Consider the following 20,264-nt stretch of genomic DNA (forward strand, 5'->3'; position numbering starts at 1 on the left):
TAAATCTCAAATAAATAAGTCTTATATAAGTTTGTTTTGTAAAAAAAAATAAATCCTACAAATAAAAAATAATTTTTTATATTTTTTTAAAAATAAATTTTATTTTTTATAAAAATTTATGCAAAACTTATTTATTTAAAATTTGTATAAATCATAACGCAAACCATATAAAAAAAAATCAGTAAAATACGTAGAAATGGCAATAACGGTAAATATATGGGAAAAGACTGTCATTTCTGGGGAGAGGTGGCCAAACCCAGAATAAAACTCCCAAACTCATATATGTCTACTCCAGAGTCCTCACCCTTCACAGCGACAGACACAGTGACAGTCACTCAACAGTCCTCTGCCTCCCACTCCGCCCAACACAATTGTCTCCATCTCTCTCTGTTCTTCCTCTGTCCCATTGAAAAAATCTTAGTAAATGGAATCCCTTCTTCTTTAATGGCAAAAAATGAAGCTTAGAATCTGATGTTCGTCTTCCTCTGCTTTCTTCTTCGAATATGGGTGGGTGGGTTTGAATGAGGGACACAAACTCTTTCTGAACCCAGATATTCCAGTTCTGTTTGTTATTAATGGGAGCCTCGGAGGCAACTCAGGAGGTCCTCTCATGGCTCAAATCCCTACCTTTGGCCCCAGAGTACCACCCGACTCTAGCAGAGTTCCAAGATCCAATTTCCTACATTTTCAAGATCGAGAAGGAGGCTTCCAAGTACGGAATATGCAAAATCGTTCCCCCAGTACCTTCCTCACCGAAGAAGACCGCAATTGCGAATCTGAACCGCTCCCTCGCGGCCCGTAACCCTGGCGCCGACCCCAAATCCCTGCCCACATTCACCACCCGGCAGCAGCAGATCGGGTTCTGCCCGAGGAAGCAGCGGGCGGTGCAGAGGCCCGTCTGGGAGAGCGGCGAGTACTACACGTTTCAGAAGTTCGAGGCCAAAGCCAAGGCCTTCGAGAAGAGCCACCTGAAGAAATGTTGCAAGAGAGGGACTACCCCTTCGGCTTTGGACATCGAAACCCTTTATTGGAAAGCCACCGTAGACCAGCCCTTCTCGGTCGAGTACGCGAACGATATGCCCGGGTCGGCGTTCGTGCCCTTTAGTCCCAAGAAGAGTAGGGAGGCAGGGTGGGACGGTGTGACCCTCGGCGAGACTGCGTGGAATATGAGGGGGGTGTCCAGGTCAAATGGGTCATTGTTGAGGTTCATGAAGGAGGAGATTCCGGGGGTTACATCCCCGATGGTGTACGTGGCTATGATGTTTAGCTGGTTTGCTTGGCACGTGGAGGATCACGACCTTCACAGCTTGAATTACTTGCACATGGGGGCCGGAAAGACGTGGTATGGCGTGCCGAGGGAAGCCGCGGTTGCATTCGAGGAGGTGGTCAGGGTCCATGGCTATGGAGGAGAAATCAATCCTCTTGGTGAGTTCAGGGGATATACTGAGTTGTCCTCCCCTGTTTTGTTTTGCTAATGTGTTTTTGTTTGCATTTTATTTGAATTGTTGCATTTCGCTCTTTGTGACCGACGAAGAACACTTTAGAAATGCTGTGCATTGGCAAAGAGATCATTCAGTTGTTTGTTTCTAACCCGTCCTTGTGGGGGCCAAGTTGGTTAATTGGCTAAAGGAGTTGAACGATTAAACTTACATGTTTCAGCATATTGAGAGGTTCTCTATACCATCATAGTTTACTGATCTTATATTCATTTTTCTTTGATCAGTTACGTTTGCTACTCTTGGGGAAAAGACCACAGTGATGTCACCTGAAATCTTTATTAGTGCAGGGGTTCCTTGTTGTAGGTGAGTTCTTGATTTATGTCCCGTTTTGCCTCTCAATATTCTGTTTTGGCTTTCTATGAGCACACTTAGGCCCAATTTTAATCAATTCTTAATGGCTAACATAGCCGATGGTGTTATTGGCTAAGTACTCACTTTTGGTCTGATTCCTATAGTAAGCAATACAGCCAGATTGATCTTAGATGTTGAAGTACTGGTTTAAAGAGAATAAATATTGCAGAAAGTAGATTCTTATAAATGATTTTCTTTTCATCTTTCTCCCATCAGAAAAGAGTGAATCAATAGTTGCACTCTGAGAATGTTCTGTGTCCTTCATAGCTTCCTTGATTTTGGTTGCTCGTAACATGCATCCAGTATCTTTCGGAGTGGCATAAATGCAGCTATGTATCTCTTACTACTTCAATTGCTTCAAATTAGGTTAGTGCAAAATGCTGGAGAATTTGTTGTCACTTTCCCAAGAGCCTATCATACGGGTTTCAGTCATGGTGAGATGCCTTTTAATTTCATTATTTAAGTTTGAAATTGGGCTTATAATGGCGGCTGTTATTTCTGTTATTAAGTAAAAATACCCATTTGATTCCTTTTATCTTTTCCATTTAGGATTTAATTGTGGGGAGGCAGCTAACATTGCAACTCCTGAATGGTTGAGGGTTGCCAAAGATGCTGCTATTCGAAGAGCTTCTATCAATTATCCTCCTATGGTGTCTCATTTCCAGTTACTTTATGATCTTGCACTGGCTTTATGTTCAAGGTTTGTTCTATCAACTATTTATATTTTTTTTTGTTCTCATTTATATCCTAGCGATGTCATTCTTCCAATATGGGGCTTTCAGCCTTTCCCCAATTTGTATTACCTTCTCAATCTGATCTAGTTGGGGCTTTTTAATGGACTCTATTATATAATGCCTTTGTGAATATATCTTGTTGCTGACAGAACCTGAGTTTGAAGTCTTAATTTTCAACACTATGTTGAATCGTTGATGCAAAATGCATTTCTTGTTTATTTACATTTAGACATAGTTGTTGCTCTTGTATAAGTCTTGTGTACCCGGGCTATGCCTATTTCCTTCATCATTAAAGTTCTTATTTACCGATAAAATAAAACAATTGTAATTTCTCTTCGGGCTATTATTGATAATAAGTTATTAACTATGTTTCCTGGTTTTCGTCATTACATGTCATTTAAAGTATCTGAATTCCTGGTGAAAATTCTCCATTGCATCACAAGTCTTCTAACATTGCATTACTAAGATGCCAGAAGTACACTAGATTTAAAAGTACATTGTTGTTATGTTTTATATGCCTTTTCTTATTTTCTCCATGTAGGATACCTGTGGGCATCCATGAACCACGCAGTTCTCGCCTCAAAGATAAGAAAAAGGGTGAAGGAGAAACCATGGTTAAGGAGCTATTTGTGCAGGATGTAGTACAGAATAATGACCTGCTTCACATTCTTGGAAAAGGGTCTTCAGTTGTACTTCTTCCACACAGTTCTTCTGACATATCTGTTTGTTCAAAATTACGTGTTGGATCCCACTTGAGAGTAAACCCCAGGTTGACCCCTGGTTTATGCAGTTCTAAGGAAGTTGTGAAAATGAAATCCTCGAGTTTAGTTTCTGATGATCTCGTGCAAGACAGGAATGGGGAAATGGGGCAAACAAAAGGTTTTTTTCCAGTGAAAGGAAATTTTTTCTCTTTGTATGAGAGGAACAAATTATACTCATTAAGTGGATTTAATAATAGATGCCCATTGAATTCTAAGACACTGGATACTGACAGTGAAAGAGGAAGTACAATTCAAGGTGATGGGTTGTCAGATCAGAGACTGTTTTCGTGCGTCACATGTGGAATTCTTAGCTTTGCTTGTGTTGCCATCATACGACCCACCGAACCAGCTTCTAGATACCTTATGTCAGCTGATTGTAGCTTCTTTAATGATTGGGTTGTTGGTTCTGGAATAACTAGTAATGGGTTTACCAGTGCTAAGGGGGATGCAATTACTTATTATCAGAATGCTGGTACAGGTAAGCGCTCGGAGAAATCTCTTCTTTTGCAAACTTGCCTTCTTTCACGTGATCTTACAATGTGGCCAAGATTTCTTTTTATTCTGTTGGTTGCTGAACTTAGGTTTGTTGACTGGATAAGGCATCTATGTCCAACTTGTGTCTTTCTGATGAGGCATCCTGGATTTTAAAAATTCCTTCGTTATTTTGGTTTTTGTTAATTTTTTTTTTTTAAATCAGTTTGATTACCGTGAGACTAATCTAATCACACTTCCAGGTCCATTCATCATATGCTGCAGTAAGTTTGGTGGCAACTGGTTGTAGGGGAGTTTAGATGTTGAAGCTCTCCATGTAGAGGAGTTTTCTTTTCGTTTGCGTAGTGTTGTATGCTAATGTACTAGCTAAGCCCAGCCTGTAGAGGGTTTGGTGGGAAAGATTCTCTCTCATGCGTCCTTTTTCTCTGCCCAATCATGTATTGAGGAGCAAATTGACATTTTCTTCTTTCTTTCTGAACTCTCATACCGACGGAACAAGTTGTGTTTCATGGTAGGGCAGAGAATCAAAGATTGGAAGTATGTTGGTGAAAAACCAATAATCAATAATGATCGTTTACTTGTGTTAAATGTGGAAAAAATATAATTGTGTTAATGCAAAACCGTTTTCTCCTTGCATATGTCTAAAGTAATCAATTGATATAAAAAATAATTTGGAGGGAGTGGCACAGAGCTATATTCACAAGCACTCCATTCATGATGATGGTTTTAATTTATGGTGATGTGAGTTTTTGATGTGGAATTTCTCTTTCCAACTAATAGAACTCTGGAAAACTACTTGCAAAAAAAAGTGGGGAAATTCATTAAAGGTCTTCAAATCTCTAATATTAATGACTAGTGGAGAAGTGATATTTGGACAATGTTTTTTATATTTTTTCTGTCAGGGCTATATAACTTTGACTGAGAAAAATAAGTTTTTTATTTATTTTTTTAATTTTTTTTATTTACCTAGTTTTAATTAAGGTGAACTTCTGCTTTTACAAGTATTCATTGCATCATACGGGTTCCTTGTTATAATCACCTCTAAAGCTCTGTATAATTATCCTGGTTTCTAAGTTTTACCTTTAGCCTGCATGTAATTCTCTCATTTTATTTTGCAATGACATTCGTTATTCATGTTTTTGTTTCCATATTCAGGGTGGATGGAGAAAAGTATACCAGATGGTTTATATGATGTTCCTGCTCAACCTGGTAACTACCAAATTCAGATGGCAGATCAACTTTATGAAGTGGTTTCAACTACTGAATCACAGAGAAATGCTTCTGCTCTTGGCCTATTAGCTTTAAATTATGGAAATTCATCTGACTCAGAGGAGGATCAGGATGAACCAAATTCAGATGGCAGATCAAAGGATGAACCAGATTTTCCCTCACGTGCTGATGAAACCAAGTCGATAAATTGTTCATCAGAAAGTTTACATCAGTGTGATAATTACTCATCAAAAAACAAAATATATCAATGTGATAATTCTCATTGGCCTCCTATGCAAGACTGCTCCCATAATGCAACTGGGGTTCTCAGTCTCCCATCATCAAGATGTGGTGGTGAGGATGTCCCTTCTCCCCAAACTTTTGATCGTTATGCACAATGTGGACGCCAAGTAGCCAATCTCAATGATGGAAGTCATCAAACTTCTGATCGCTCTGTTGAGTTTAGAACTGATGATCTTGCTTCCACAAAATCCATTGAATTGATGGATACATGTAGTGATCCAATGACATTATTGAATATTACTTCAGATCATTCCCCATGTGCCCACGATGCTGCGAAAACAAAGTTGGGCAAGGCAATTGCACCAATAGAGAACACTAACATGTCATTGGCTCCAAGATCGGATGAAGACTCTTCTAGAATGCATGTCTTCTGTCTAGAGCATGCTGTAGAAGTAGAGAAACAACTTCGTCCTATAGGAGGAGTGGATATATTGCTCCTTTGTCATCCAGGTGCATGTTCTATCTTAATATCTTTGCATTCCCCCTTCAGTTTCATGTTTGTCCTTCTGAGATTTTCTAGTTTCACGTTTAACCTTGTGATCTAATGAAAAGCTAGGTTTAATTTGAGCTTGAGGGCTGAGATCAAATTGATTATAAATATAGGAAATATTATCGTAATCTCACACAGTAATACACTTTTTTTTTTTTCTTCCAGTAAGCTGTCCCTAGATTGAAGAGATAGATCTTACTAGGTTATGGTGTTGTCTCTTTTGCATGGTCAAGAGAGCTTTTATCCATATGTTAAGTTTCATGTTGGATGGATATCTTTTGCTGTGGACTTGCATCAGTAGCTTCATTGGTCTTTGAAAAGATAATTGTCATTAGGGTTCCCATGTATAGTTCTGAGTTATCACCTGCTATCTAATCATCCCCAAAGTATTTTTTATTTAATTATGCAGAGTATGCCAAGATAGAGGCCGAAGCAAAGTTGCTTGCAGAAGAACTGGGAATTGATTGTCATTGGAATGATATAACATTCAGGAATGCCACCAAAGAGGATGAGAATAGAATCCAGTCAGCTCTGGATAGTCAGGAAGCGATCCATGGAAATGGGGATTGGGCTGTGAAGCTGGGAATCAATCTCTTTTACAGTGCCAACCTTAGCCGCTCTACTCTTTATTGCAAGCAGATGCCTTACAATTTTGTTATATATAATGCATTTGGCCGTAGTGCTCCAGCTAGCTCGCCCAGAAAACGCAATGTCTGCAGGAGGAGGTCTGGCAGGCAGAAAAAAGTTGTTGCAGGGAAATGGTGTGGGAAAGTCTGGATGTCACATCAGGTTCATCCCTTTTTGGTAAAAGGCAATCCTGACCATGGAGAAGAAGAAGAAGACGAAGAAGAAGAAGAAGAAGAAGAAGAAGAGAGAAGCTTGCAAACTGGGACAGTTCCAGATGAGAAGCTTGATAGAAAATCAGAAAGCAACCTTAAACATGGAGCCACAACAGTTAGAAAGTATAGTAGGAAGAGAAAGATGACGGTAGAAAGTGGGTCTACCAAAAAAACCAAATGTATCGATAGAGAAGATGCAGTTTCAGATTATTCAGCAGAAGATAATTATCTTCAGCAGCATAGGAGGACCCTTAGAGGCAAGCCAAATAAATCAATAAAGAGAGATGATTCAGTTTCAGATGATTCATTGAACAATAATTTTCACCAGCTACAAAGGAGGTCCTCTAAAATTACGGAAGTCTTTTCTGATGAGAGAGAAAATGTGGTTAATGATTCACTGGTGCATAATTCTCATCAGCAGCGAAGGAGGATTATTAGTGGCAAGCGACCCAAATGTTTTGAGAGAGATGATGCAATTTCAGATGGTTCTCTTGGGAATAATGCCCATCAGCGTAGTCGGAAGGTTACTAAAAGCAAGATTGCAAAAGAAGCATTTTCTGATGATTCAATGGAGGTTAATTCTGACCAGCGGATTAGGAGGCGTTCTAGGAGTCGAGCCAAATGCATAGAGAGAGAAGATGGAGCTTCAGATGATTCATTTGGGGATATTTCACATCATCAGTGCAGGAGGCTTCCTAAAATCAAGAAAGCCAAAGGCATTGAGAGAGAAGGTGAAGTTGTGGATATTCTACGGAGTAATTCTCATCGCCAGCATCAGAGGATTATACGAGACAAGCAAATGAAACCAGAGACCCGTCAGCAAATGAAGAAACAGACCTCACTTCTTGTGAAACAAGTTGACTCTCGGGCTATAAAACAGGTGACCTGTCAGCCAATGAAAAAAGGGACTCCTCAGCAAATGAAACAACAGACTCCTCGTCAACGGAATAATCAATCTGACCAGAACACCAGCCGGTTGGGTCTGAATGCTGAAGAGGATCTAGAAGGTGGACCAAGCACACGCCTTAGACAGAGAACCCCAAAGCCCCATAAAAAGACTGAAGCCAAGGCAAAAGAGAAGCAGCAACCCAGCAGGAAAAAAGTTAAGAAGAATGCTTCAGCTGTGAAGGCTCTGGCCGGGAACAATGATCCAAAAGCAGGGCATGAGGAGGCAGAATTCGTGTGCGACATTGAAGGGTGCACCATGAGTTTTGGCTCAAAACAAGAGCTCGCTTGGCATAAAAGAAACATCTGTCCCGTCAAGGGTTGTGGAAAGAAGTTCTTTTCGCATAAATATCTGGTGCAGCACCGTCGAGTTCACATGGATGATCGCCCTCTTAGGTGCCCTTGGAAGGGCTGCAAGATGACATTCAAGTGGGCATGGGCTCGAACTGAACACATTAGGGTTCACACAGGTGCTCGCCCTTATGTGTGTGGCGAGCCAGGCTGTGGACAGACATTCCGATTTGTGTCAGATTTCAGTCGCCACAAGCGGAAGACTGGTCATTCAGCAAAGAAGGGAAGGTGACAATTTAATCGAAGAGAATGTAATTTATCATTGTTAGTTAACCTGTTGTTTAATTGTTGGGATTAGGCCTAGGTTTAAAGATAGGATTAGGATTTCCCTGTAATTGCCATTCAGAACAACTACCAAATTCTGTTTGCCCGGGGGGTCTTCATTGGACACCAGTGGCAGTCATTCAGTGTAACCAGAGCAATTGCTTGGATGTTCAACAACATCATCCTTCTCCAATATCGTCAGATGCTAATTCTGGTAGCCGTGATTACATAATCTGTCCTCAAAAAGAACTCTGTTAATAGTCTAATTCGGTGGGTTCATTTCTTCACCTTACTATCAAGAGAGATTTATAGGCTACCAGAGAGGTCAACTCTCAAGGACTCTTATGTTGGAGTAACATAGGCGGAGCAACTTTTCTTAACTGTTGCCGTTGGTTGCATAATATGGTTTTAAACATAGTTGAATTTTTTTAGCTTCTCACCTATTTACTACATTTTATGTTCACAGACAAATCATTTATTATTTGAACTTAGAATAATGTTAGTATGCTTCTTCATTTTGACCGCTCATATATTTAATTTTTTTTAAATTTGTTTTCTTATAGTTAAAGAAGTGACTTGTATTGGTATTTTAAAAAAAAAAATGTTTAAATATATTTAAAAAAATATTTGAAATAAAAAGCAAAAAAAAAAAGAAAAAGATAAGTGCAACTTGTACTAAGCGACACACAGAGTTGACATATAGAGGCGCAGAGCAGCACCACACATGAACTTATTCACGAGCAACTTTATTTATGTTGAAATTATTCACAACATAAATAATCTTAATGAAATAGATTATTTATGTTGTATATTATATAAAAAAAATAGTGAATGTCATAACTTTATCTATACCTTTCGATAAACCAATTTTGATTTTTTTAAAAATCCTGTTCCATATATTTTATATAAATATATTAATGATTATATTCGACAAATTTCAAGAAACATCTGTAAAAATCATGTCTTTTTTAAATATTTAAATGTTCTATAAAGATAAAGATACTGCTATTTAAAAATTAATAAATACGAGTTAATATAAATTTATATGAATTAAGTCAAAAGATTCATATAAATTATATGATTTAATATTTTATATTCACGAGCAGTTGGTGTATTAAATGACTTCTTACATACTCTACTTTCCTCAAACTGCATGCACTTCAGAGTTCAAAGAGGTAGTGGTATGTATACACGAAATTCTTAGCAAGGAAGCTAATTAACTACCTCTAGGCTGCAATTTTTCAAAGGCTTGGATTTGTCTCATGGGTTTAATTGCTAGTATATTTTAATATTTTAAATAGTAAAAAAAGAGTTAATAATAGTGAATTATTTCTTTTAAAATATTTAAAAAAGAACGAATTAGCAGTCATGCTCATTAATAAGAGCTGGGCCGCCGACTAGCATTATCCTTTTTAAAAAGAGATAGAGAACAGGTGTTTGGTGGGGTTGGATTTCCTCAACTTCAAGTGAACTTAACAGCTTTTTATGTTCTTGTTAATGCCCAAATCTCCAAAAGATGTCATCAATTTAATGATAGAAGTTCACTGATCTCATCTAAGGCTAATTTGTGAATAAATCTTGGACAAGGAGGATCCATATTCATATGGACATCTCATAATTAATTCAATATTTAATGAATTCTAATGCATTATTATATATTTTCAAAACTTCTTATTAATAAATACAGGATTAAATAAGAAATTCCATCGCTATTTTTAAACATTTTTTTTATTTCACTCAAAATAAATAATTATTATATGAGAATACTTTAATCATAAAGATATTATACAAAAGTAAGTCAACAACGTAACGTGACTTTATGTGATATTTAAATGAAATAATATGAAAGTTATAGGATTGCTAGAAAATTAATGTGTGCTTTTTTTAGTAAAGAATAAATATTCTAATCACCATTAGAATTAAAATAAATAAAAATTAAAAATATATATTTAAATATAATAGTGATAAATTTAGAGAACTTGGTATTCAATATTGTTTTTTTTTTTTTTGAGAAAATCTTATCCAATCTATTAGACCACCTGAATACAAGTAGGGAGGACCCCAAAGTTACAACATGATCATAGATGGAAAGAGCATTTTTTGCTAACAAGTGGGCAATAGAATTGTCATTTCTCCTAACATGAGAAACTTCCCACTTGGCAAAGAAATTAAGAAGATGTTTAGCCTCCTCAACAAACATACTAGCACTGTTACACCCCTCTTCCTCCCTTTTTAGAGCATTAATGACTTGTAGAGAGTCCCCTTCAATGATCACTTGAGATAGCCCAAGTTCCAAGCCAAACTGGACTGCAATGAGGGCTCCATAGGCTTCTGCAAGTGCTGGATCAGGGAAGAGGTGCTTCTTGGTTCTCTTTGTAGCAATGGTATGTCCTGCATTGTCCCTAGCAACTACTCCCACTCCAATAAAACCTTCTGTCTTGTCTACTGCACTATCCCAGTTCACTTTGATCCAGTTTGATGGAGGGGCCTGCCAAGTCTCGACTGAGTTGCAAGGCTGCATACTGACCTGCCAGGATCTTTCCTCATTTAGCATATCCATTGTCCTTCTTGCATCCTTGACAATAGCATTCGGGTGAGCAAAAGATCCATCAAAGATAAATCTATTCCTTCTCCACTATATCATCTTTGCAACCACAACAAATTCTTGGAGGAGTTGGCAATCCATAGTCCGAAATAAGGTTTCAAGGATTTGGATCATGGATGTGTAAGGAAGGTAGCATTTCTGTAATCTTTTAGAACACTGGCCCCACACATCTTTTGCTGCCTCACATCTCCATAATGCATGAACTGTGTCTTCTTCCTCCAGCTTACAAATGGGGCAGAGTGAGACCTCGATTATTTTCTTTTTAAAGAGGTTTGATTGAGTTGGAAGGGCCTCTAAGCAGGATCTCCATAAGAAAACTTTATCTCTAGGTTGCACCTTTAACTGCCATAGCTGCTGCCACACTGCTTTGAAAGATGAACTGGTTGAGGCTTGACATGATGCATGTAGGCTTCTTTCAAGTTCCTTGTGGTAGGCACTCCTTACTGAAAAATTCCCTTCTTTAGTGCCTTGCCAAACTAATTTATCTCTGCTGTTGAGTGAGCTAATTGGAGTTTGGAGGATGACACTAGCTTCTCTGGCATTGAAAATCTGCTGCACCAGGTTTCTATCCCATTGCTTCGTGACTGGGTCAATCAAGTTTGACATTGTTGCATTTTCTTCCAGCACACTAACACTACTTTGAGCCTTACCTGGATTTGTATGTAAAATCCCCCTGTCCCTCCAAATTTGCACTTGGTTCCCATTCCCTATTCTCCAGTAAGAACCTTCCTCCATCAAGGGTCTAGCTGCCATGAAGCTTCTCCATACATAGGATGGTTTTGATTCAAGTTTGGCTTCTAGAAAAGTGGCAGTTGGGAAATACTTAGCCTTCATCACCCTAGCAACAAGAGACTCTGGATTTTGGACCAACCTCCAGCATTGCTTGGCCAGCATTGCTTTGTTGAATGCCTCGAAGTCTCTAAAACCCAACCACCATTCAGACTTAGTTTTTCCCATTTTTTCCCAAGACACCCAATGGGTTCTATGCTCATTCTTTTGCTGCCCCCACCAGAAGTTACGAATGACACTATTAATGTCTGTGAGCAAGGATTTAGGAAGTTTGAAAACTGACATTGTGTAAGTAGGCCTTTTGAACTGTTGAGGTCCTATGAGGTAGCCTCGGGCCAAAGGCTGAATATGGAAAAAACCTCCATTTTGTTTAGTAAGAACACAGCAAGGGCCACACAACAATATATTCTATCCATAGCAGGGGTTAGACATGGCATGACATATGAGAGGTACTTGGGACTGCCCTCAGTGGTTGGCAGGCTCAAATCTCAGACTTTTAAAGGTATAGTGGACAATATCAGATCAAGACTTAGCAACCACAGAGTTAAACTACTGTCTCAAGCTGGAAAGATGGTATTTATCAAAGCTGTCCTTCAGGCTTTACCTACTTACACAATGTCGGTATTCAATATTGCTGAAAAGTGACTAGCTAATAAAAAAAGTGAATTTTCTAGTCAATGGTTATAGAATAGCTAGATTACTACTAATACTCGTAGATTGTAAATTTATTTTTATCGTAAAATAGATCTAATGAATCATATGAAGTTACGTCAGTTTAAAGATTTATTTTTATGTTATTTATTATTATTTTTTTGTGTCTATAGCACTTCTTTATTTTATATTAAAATACAATAGTTTTCAACGAAAGAAGGAGAATTTTATTCTATCCAAATTGTATAATATAATTTAAAAAGAAAAAAATTAAAAAATAAAAATGATGGTAATAATAATAATAATAATAATAATAATAATAATAATAATAATAAATTAACAAAAATAAATTAATACTTTTTGAGTAGCCATGTCGTTTCTCACGTACGATACCGATGTACCCTTAGGCCGCGTTTGAACGTTGAGTTCAACTTAATTGAGTTGAATTTTTTATAAATAGTAATAAATTAAATAGTGAATGAAGTTATGTTACTATGTAAAATTCATCTAAATTGAATTTAAAATATATTTCAATATTAAGATGAATTTAATTCATTTTATAAGAAGTTAAAAAATATTATTAGTTCCACGTATAAAAATGTGTTAAGTTGAAAAATATTATAAATTTTACATATAAAGAGGTTGTGAGCTGAGATGAGTTTAATAATTTGATAGTTGAGTGTTTAAATATTATATTCAATTTAAAATTAGACTGAATTTAACTTAGTCTTGCAAGCAAACTCAACCTTAAAGGCTTAATCGGATAGTACTTTTGACATACCACTAAGTTCTAGTTTGAATTGAAAACTTACATCAATTTATTTCATTTCATCTTTATAATTTTCTCAAATTTATACACAAAATATAATAAATAATTCAATTTTTTTAAATCTCAAATAATAATAATATTAAAAAAATAATATTTTAACAATATTTTATAAGAAATACTTTAGCCATAAATTGATTATATAAAAATAATTTTATAAATTGATATGACTTAATACGATTTATCAAATTATAAAATTATTTTTATTATAAAATACATTTAATGAATCAAATGAAATTATATAAATTATTTTTATATAATTTTTTTTTTATGAATATAGCAATGCTCATATTTTTTTAATGAATATTTCACAAACCATTTCAACTCAATCCAAACGGGGACTAAAAATGTTAACGCCATTTCCACACCAACCTCAACTCTTCCCCTTTTTCTCTTCTGCAAGTTTAGGGTTTTGAAATGTGGAGGGAGGATGGAAGCCTCTGAATCAATCTACGTTGCCAGCCCCAAAATCAAAGACCCGGAGGTAGCGTTTCAGTCTTTTGATTCCCCTAATCCCGATCTCGATCATGCACGGTCTGATACCGGTAACACGGCAGAGGAGCTGACAGCGAAGTTTCAGCAACTGGTTTTGAAGGAGCAATGGGAACCGGCTCCGAAGGATGAGGATGAGAAAGATGGGAACTGGGGTTTGAAAGAGGCTGAGGATGGTCAGGAGGCTGAGAAAGGTCTGGGAGGTTCGCATTGGGAAGAAGTGAAGGCCGGTGAGAGCGAATGGAACGGTTGGGGTGATAATGGCAACGATAACGGGGTTGTGATTGACGTGGTGGTTGTTGAAGAAGGTAGTGAGGCGGAGGACGGGAGTGAGAGATACGGTGGTACTGATACCAAAAGGTATCAATATCAGTACCCGGTGCGGCCCGAGGCCGAAGATTGCGCCTTTTACCTCAAGACTGGGACTTGTAAGTTTGGGTCCACTTGCAGGTTCAATCACCCCGTGAGAAGAAAAAATCAGGTATTCCTCCATTCACGCACTCACACTTTCTTACATATGTGTGTGTGTTGGTATGCGCGGGTGGGTGGGGTGTTTATTCGTCTTTAAATGCATGTGTTTATCCAAATTCTTGTTTCAGCAAAGAAGAAGCTGATTGGGTTTGCTTTTGTTAGTTTTGATTGTTAGTTTCTGTAGTTTGTATGTAGTGGGTGCTTTGTTGGTTTTGCTTTCAAGCATCGATTTTATAGTCCTTGAATGATTTTATTGATTTTGTCTTTGGGCATTTTCCGTTTATTGATTTTGAAGGCTGTTAAGGAGAAGGTGAAGGAAAAGGAAGAACCCACAGAGAGGCTAGGTCAGACGGCGTGCAAGGTTTTTGTTATTGTTATCGTGGTCTTGAACAGACATCTTTTCAAGCTACGGTTTTAACATACTTGCTTTTTGTTAATATGCGTTACATCTTTTATGCATTTTCTTGGAAATATTTCGAATATATTCCATTAATTATATGACTGATAAAAAAAAACACAATTATATGGCCGAGGATAGAGATGATTGATGGAACATTTTTTTTTACATTAATGATTGAGAACTACAATCAGGACGTGCCTTAAAACTAGGTTTTACCCTGACCAATAGGAAGATGAGACATAAGCTTCCCTGTTGGTTTTTCAAAAAACTTGGCTGCATCCGATGCATCCCAATCAACAATATCTGTAGTGTCACTGCTTTGACTGATTTAACTTTCAAGAAATCTCCGTCTTCTCAAGGATTTTCTTAGGGATCAAACAACATCACAACAGAGAGAAAACCTGAAGTAATACAAGCTAGAACAAGAACAAAGAAAGCAACAAATGCTAGTTGATAAAAAATAGGTCAAGATAAGAACTTTGCCTTGGAATTCTAAAAAACTGGAGGCTGACAAATATGAAGAAAAAGACTGTTGGTTTAATGGAAAAATAAAATCACAATATTAATAAAAAAAATTAGTGGAGAACAAAGGAAAAAATGAAACTAACCTTTGAACTGACTAAAGCTCGCAAAATACAATTCGAAAAAATATTTCAGTAGTCCCGAATTCTCCCTTCACCAATTATCCACCCAACTCCAATATAACCACCTAATTGAAACTCCATCCCAAACTCAACAAATAAACCCAATCTTCAAGCTTTTAATGCAAATTTATTTTTTAGTACAAAAAAAAAAAAAATCTACCTAAATGTGTTTGAGCTTCATCAAATAAAATTTTCATGTTTTTGATAAGGACTATTGCTTAAGCAATTTTTAGTTAGTTTCTTGGAGCTTTGGAGGCTGTTGTGAGGAAAAGTATTTTAAGAATTAGAGGAGGTTTGATCGAACAATTTTTTTTTTTATTGGCACCGGGTGTCCGGATGATGCGTCCTGCCTAATCCCAGGGGTGTATAGGCCCTCCTCAAGGAGTTTCCTGCAAGTGTACCTCGAGTAATTCAAGGAAAAAAATCCTCCAGTCCGATGGTCTCTAGAGATTGTTTGCACCAAAGGAGATTTGAACCTTAGTCATGGGGGAGCATATCCTCAAGTCCAAGGCCTTTACCACTTGAGCCAACCCCTAGGGGTTTGAATACTTAAGAAAATTAGTCCTTTTCAGACTCCCTATGGAATTATTACATGTGATTGTCATTTGTAGGATAGTTATTCAAGATGATCATGATTGCTGTTTTCCAAAGATAATGCATCCATAAACAAAATGTCCCCCCTTCTCTCCTTCCGGTTTCCAGTCTCCGAAATTGATAGAGAGCTTACTAGACTCTAGTGTTTGACATGAAATGTTCTTTATTATGCTAGAATCTTGCTTCATAGAATATATGAATTTTCTCAAGTTAATATTACTAAGAAATAGGTAAAGTTTCTATAATTCTTGAATAGAAAAGAAAAAGGAATAGTAATTATAGTACTTATACCCCAGAATCTCCAATGGGGACCCTGATACCATTGGAGAGAACCAATGGAGTTGCTGGAGAACCAATGAGTTTGGCGTTGGTGCCTTGTGTAGAGGAATGTCTAGAGTTGGGAGTGCAGTTGGATACTGTGTCTGAGGATAACGTTGCTCCCCTGGTCTCTCTTCCTCCAATAGCGGACTGGATTTTGCCTAAAGTTAACAAGATTTAGCAGTTTGTGAGAATTTCACATGGAGGATGTGAAGACCAATTTAAAGAACTAATCATTGCGATTGAGGCAAGCCACGAGCTTGAAACCAAATAAGTTTCAAGAAAAGCAGGGAGTTACAGCGTCTTTCTTGGACAATCAACTACGACGCTAAGGGTGGTAACTCAACTAGAGGGAAGTCTGAAGGGAGGGCATTGTGAAGATGGGAATCAAGGGGTTGGGGTTGGGTGTTTGGGTAGAGTTTTAGTTCTACGGGAAACAAGGGGTTGGGGTCGGGTTTGGTGTTTTCTGAGCTTTTTGGGTCATTAGGGGCTTTTTGGGTCATTTTGTGCAAAGAGTTTTCTTGTATACATTCAATGTACTTGGTTTTTCCTTTTGATATATATAATATTTTTACTTATAAAAAAAATAAAATTTATAGTACTTGTAAGAAAGACCTCTCATATGTTTGAATGTGTCTGGGTCATCTTAAGGAGCCATGCACTAACCTTGGATCGACAATCTCTGTTACAGTGTGTTATGTTGTACAAGTCTTCTCTTTATATCACATGGAAGATAACTGTGTTAGATAATAAATTATAAGTGACTATTTTGCGACTTACTATTGGATGTGTTATTGAAAGTACTTTTTCCTTCTTAAAGAGTAGCATGTCCTACATGTAGATTATTAGTAACTTTTATGCTAAATCTCCTTGTATACTATATGTGCAAACATGCACGATGTACTAATGATGGTTTTTGTGGTCTTGTAACTCCTCTCTCGAGCCTTGTTTCAGTATTACATGAGGTCTGGGGGGTGCAAGTATGGAGACGCTTGTAAATACAGCCACACAAGAGACAAAATTTCAGGAACTACACTTCTAGAGCTTAACTTTCTGGGCTTACCAATCAGACCCGTATACTTCTACCCATGTCTATGATATTTCTATGGTTTTTTTTTCTTCCTCTAATTTCTTGGTGAAATTATTTTTAGTCTCTCTGTGGTTTAGTGGACCAGTTATTCTGACAAGTCAACAATGTTCTAATTTTTCACAGGGAGAGAAAGAGTGTCCCTTCTACATGCGGACTGGCTCTTGCAAATATGGAGCCAACTGCAGGTTTAATCATCCTGACCCTACAGCCGTCGGAGGAAGTGACAACCCTTCAGGATATGGTAATGGCGGATCTACTACATTAGATGCTTCCCAATCATCAATTGCGTCCTGGTCTTCGTCTAGGAAATTTAATGAAACTGCTCCCTTTGCACCAATAGTTCTTTCACCTTCGCATGGGGTTCCTTCCCAAAATCCAGAATGGAATGGGTTGCAGGTACTTAATAGTTTGAGTAACTGTCGTCACTTTTATCTGGAAATAAGTAAATTTTAAATCACAGCTTGTTTGTCAATCTTCTAAAATACAGTATTTTATCTTCTTTTTTTGGCCTATATGTTTATGTCCAAGTATATGGCCTTAAGTTCCCCATCTTTCTAGTCATATTTTGTCCTGCAATCAGCACCCAAGGTATTTGTTTTGGGTTTTTATCATTTCAGAGACGTGATTGTTCTTTCTAATGGAACTGTCAAAATTCCTATGCTGTTTATCTCTTTTTTATAAGCCCCATGCAGTTATGTTTCTTTTACTTCAATATAAGTTAATTTCTTACAATTCTGCTTCTTTGGACAAGCACAAGTTATCTGTTTTCTGATGCTGTCTCTGCTTATCAACTAGTAGGTTACCATTGCTGTTTTGTTAGCTTTGTTTCACTTCAGCTGATTATGGGATTTTCGGTTTAGAGATAGTAAAATAAATAGTGCCTTTACTTTTTTTTTTTTTGGGGGTGGGGTGTTGATCATACTTGTAAAAGAAGTGTGGAAGGCATTTGGATGAAAAAAAGAGTGTCACGAGGAATATGTTTGAGACAAACATATTAAAAAAAGGACATGTTTGAGATAAAGCAGACAAGCATGTTCGTTGGGCGAATGTCTCAACTGACTCAACCCAAGTTTAGCATTGTGACTCTCACTGATTGCAATTATAAAGAGCACATGATCTCAAACAAGGATGATATTTACCTTTATTTATATTGTCAACAGCATATATTTTCCCTCAATATAATCCTTGAAATTAATGGTGAACTTGAGGTTGACAGGGGATAGCATTCAATGGTAACTGGAACGGATAAAAGAAGTGCTATATTATATCCTAAGATAAGGAATCTGTCAAGGGTTCCAAATGCCATATTACTCAAGAATTTAAAAGCTAGGTAAGGAAAAAAGATCAATTGTATATTTGCTGTTTTGTTAGAGAAAATCTGGTAGATCTACAGCTGTTCTCAGTCTCAGGCACTTTTTGCACCCATGGGAACCCATGCAACACACTGTAATTAAGCGTGGTTTAGGCTTTAAGCCCTCATGGCTAGGCTACCTTCTAAACGGTTCTTTTTCTTTTTCTTTTTTTCAAGTAATTGATTAGATAGATGAGTAGATGAACTCTACTAATCCATCAGTTTTATTTGTTTGTGGATTGTTAAGGCTCCTGTATATCTGCCAGAAAGGAGTATGCATCCTCCTGTCACATATGTCATGAGCCCAGCTGGGACTGAAACTAATGTCTATACGCATCATAAGCAGCAGATTCAAGTTGAAGAATACCCGGAACGACCTGGCTATCCTGAGTGCAGTTATTTCTTAAAAACTGGGGATTGTAAGTATAAGTCTAATTGCAGATATCACCACCCTAAGGATAGGATTGTGAAGTCACCCCCATGCGCTCTCAGTGACAAGGGTCTTCCTTTGAGACCTGTAAGTTCACTCTGGGCTGTGTTTTTAAAGATTTTTTTTTGCAAGTTTGTTTTAAAGAGTGATTTTTTTCATGTATGGAGCCGGAATCAAATTTTATAGACCATTGTTAACAAATTTCATGATCTTCAACAATGGGAAGTTACTCGTATTGTTTTTTATATTTGTTTCCCCCGGAAAAATGTTCTATTATACTTGCTTTGCCTGGTTTAATTATGGTCATGATTTTGTTGTCTTTGAGATCCAGGATCAGAATATTTGTGCACATTATAGTCGTTATGGAATTTGCAAGTTCGGGCCGGCTTGTAAATTCGATCATCCACTGCATCGAGCTTCATCAGCTATGACTGGAGTTGATCAGCATCTTCCTTATGGTGACTCTGTAACTACGGATAAGGCTGTGGGAGGCGGAATCGGAAGCGAGGCCACTTTTAGGCAGTCTCAGTAAAAATTTTGCATTTTGAGGCCCTAGCATTTAAGGATCCGAAGTATCAAGGATTTGTAATTTTATATTTGATGTAACAAAACGTGAAAGGGGCTTAGCAGCTTTGTTACCTGCAATGCCAAGAAAAGAAAATGCCCCGATAGCTCTTTGATCTATGAAAATGCCATTTTCTATTTGCTTCTCATAATTTTTAATTTTCAGTTTCTGATAACCTATCATACAGTGAAGAAAATTTTAATTTTCAGTTTCTCATTGTAACTTATGAGATTTGTTGTTGCAATTCAAAGGGCTCTATTTATTTGTTTCTATAAAAGGTCCAACTATTTTATTTTCACTAGGTCCTCACTTTGTGCCACAAATGCTCTTCCAATCACCCATGATTTCCCAGCCAGACAGAAGAGAACATGCCTTGGAAGGTGGAAATTGAATATCTTTAGGGTTGGTAGAAGGTTTATTTATTCAGCTTGTATACTGTTAGAATCCGAAGATTACATTCTTTGATTTTCTTTAGTTGTAATTGTGGAATCAATCAGATCTAAACTCCATCCAATGTGGCATTACCTGATTGCTAATTATAATAAGAGAATTCTTCTCATCAGCCACTATCTACCCTTATATCTGACAATTTTTTTTTTTCATAGAGATGCTTTTCACAAGGTGTGGGGTAGTGAATAGTGACTAATAAAAAAAAATTATTCTTATGATAAATACAATGTAGAGAAAGAAAGAAACGTTAGAGAAGAAACAATGCGAATGTTCTAAACTTTTTAAAATTTTAAACTTTATAATATTTATTTACAATACCTTTCAAATTATTTTTAATTTAAATGATTAAA

The 20,264-nt window shown here is 37.1% G+C and overlaps 2 protein-coding genes across 3 annotated transcripts; both read left to right on the top strand.

The window, feature by feature from the left end:
• Window positions 1-298: 298 nt before the first annotated feature.
• LOC108980900 (lysine-specific demethylase REF6-like) lies at window positions 299-8,417 on the top strand. Its single transcript, XM_018951947.2, has 7 exons — window positions 299-1,425; window positions 1,724-1,802; window positions 2,217-2,284; window positions 2,400-2,550; window positions 3,126-3,823; window positions 4,993-5,799; window positions 6,249-8,417. The coding sequence occupies exons 1-7, from the start codon at window positions 576-578 to the stop codon at window positions 8,204-8,206; spliced, it is 4,611 nt and encodes a 1,536-aa protein (XP_018807492.1). The 5' UTR covers window positions 299-575; the 3' UTR covers window positions 8,207-8,417.
• Window positions 8,418-13,433: 5,016 nt separating this feature from the next.
• LOC108980902 (zinc finger CCCH domain-containing protein 43-like) lies at window positions 13,434-19,734 on the top strand. 2 transcript variants are annotated; one of them, XM_018951949.2, is made up of 6 exons: window positions 13,434-14,082; window positions 14,368-14,433; window positions 16,983-17,102; window positions 17,242-17,514; window positions 18,717-18,986; window positions 19,231-19,734. In XM_018951949.2, the coding sequence occupies exons 1-6, from the start codon at window positions 13,540-13,542 to the stop codon at window positions 19,429-19,431; spliced, it is 1,473 nt and encodes a 490-aa protein (XP_018807494.1). In that variant the 5' UTR covers window positions 13,434-13,539; the 3' UTR covers window positions 19,432-19,734. The 2 variants fall into 2 exon arrangements, with proteins under 2 accessions (XP_018807494.1, XP_018807493.1); XM_018951948.2 differs by having other exon boundaries at window positions 19,225-19,601.
• The last annotated feature ends 530 nt before the right edge of the window (window positions 19,735-20,264 follow it).

Source organism: Juglans regia, chromosome 9, assembly GCF_001411555.2.
Source record: "Juglans regia cultivar Chandler chromosome 9, Walnut 2.0, whole genome shotgun sequence".
Lineage (NCBI taxonomy): Eukaryota > Viridiplantae > Streptophyta > Magnoliopsida > Fagales > Juglandaceae > Juglans > Juglans regia.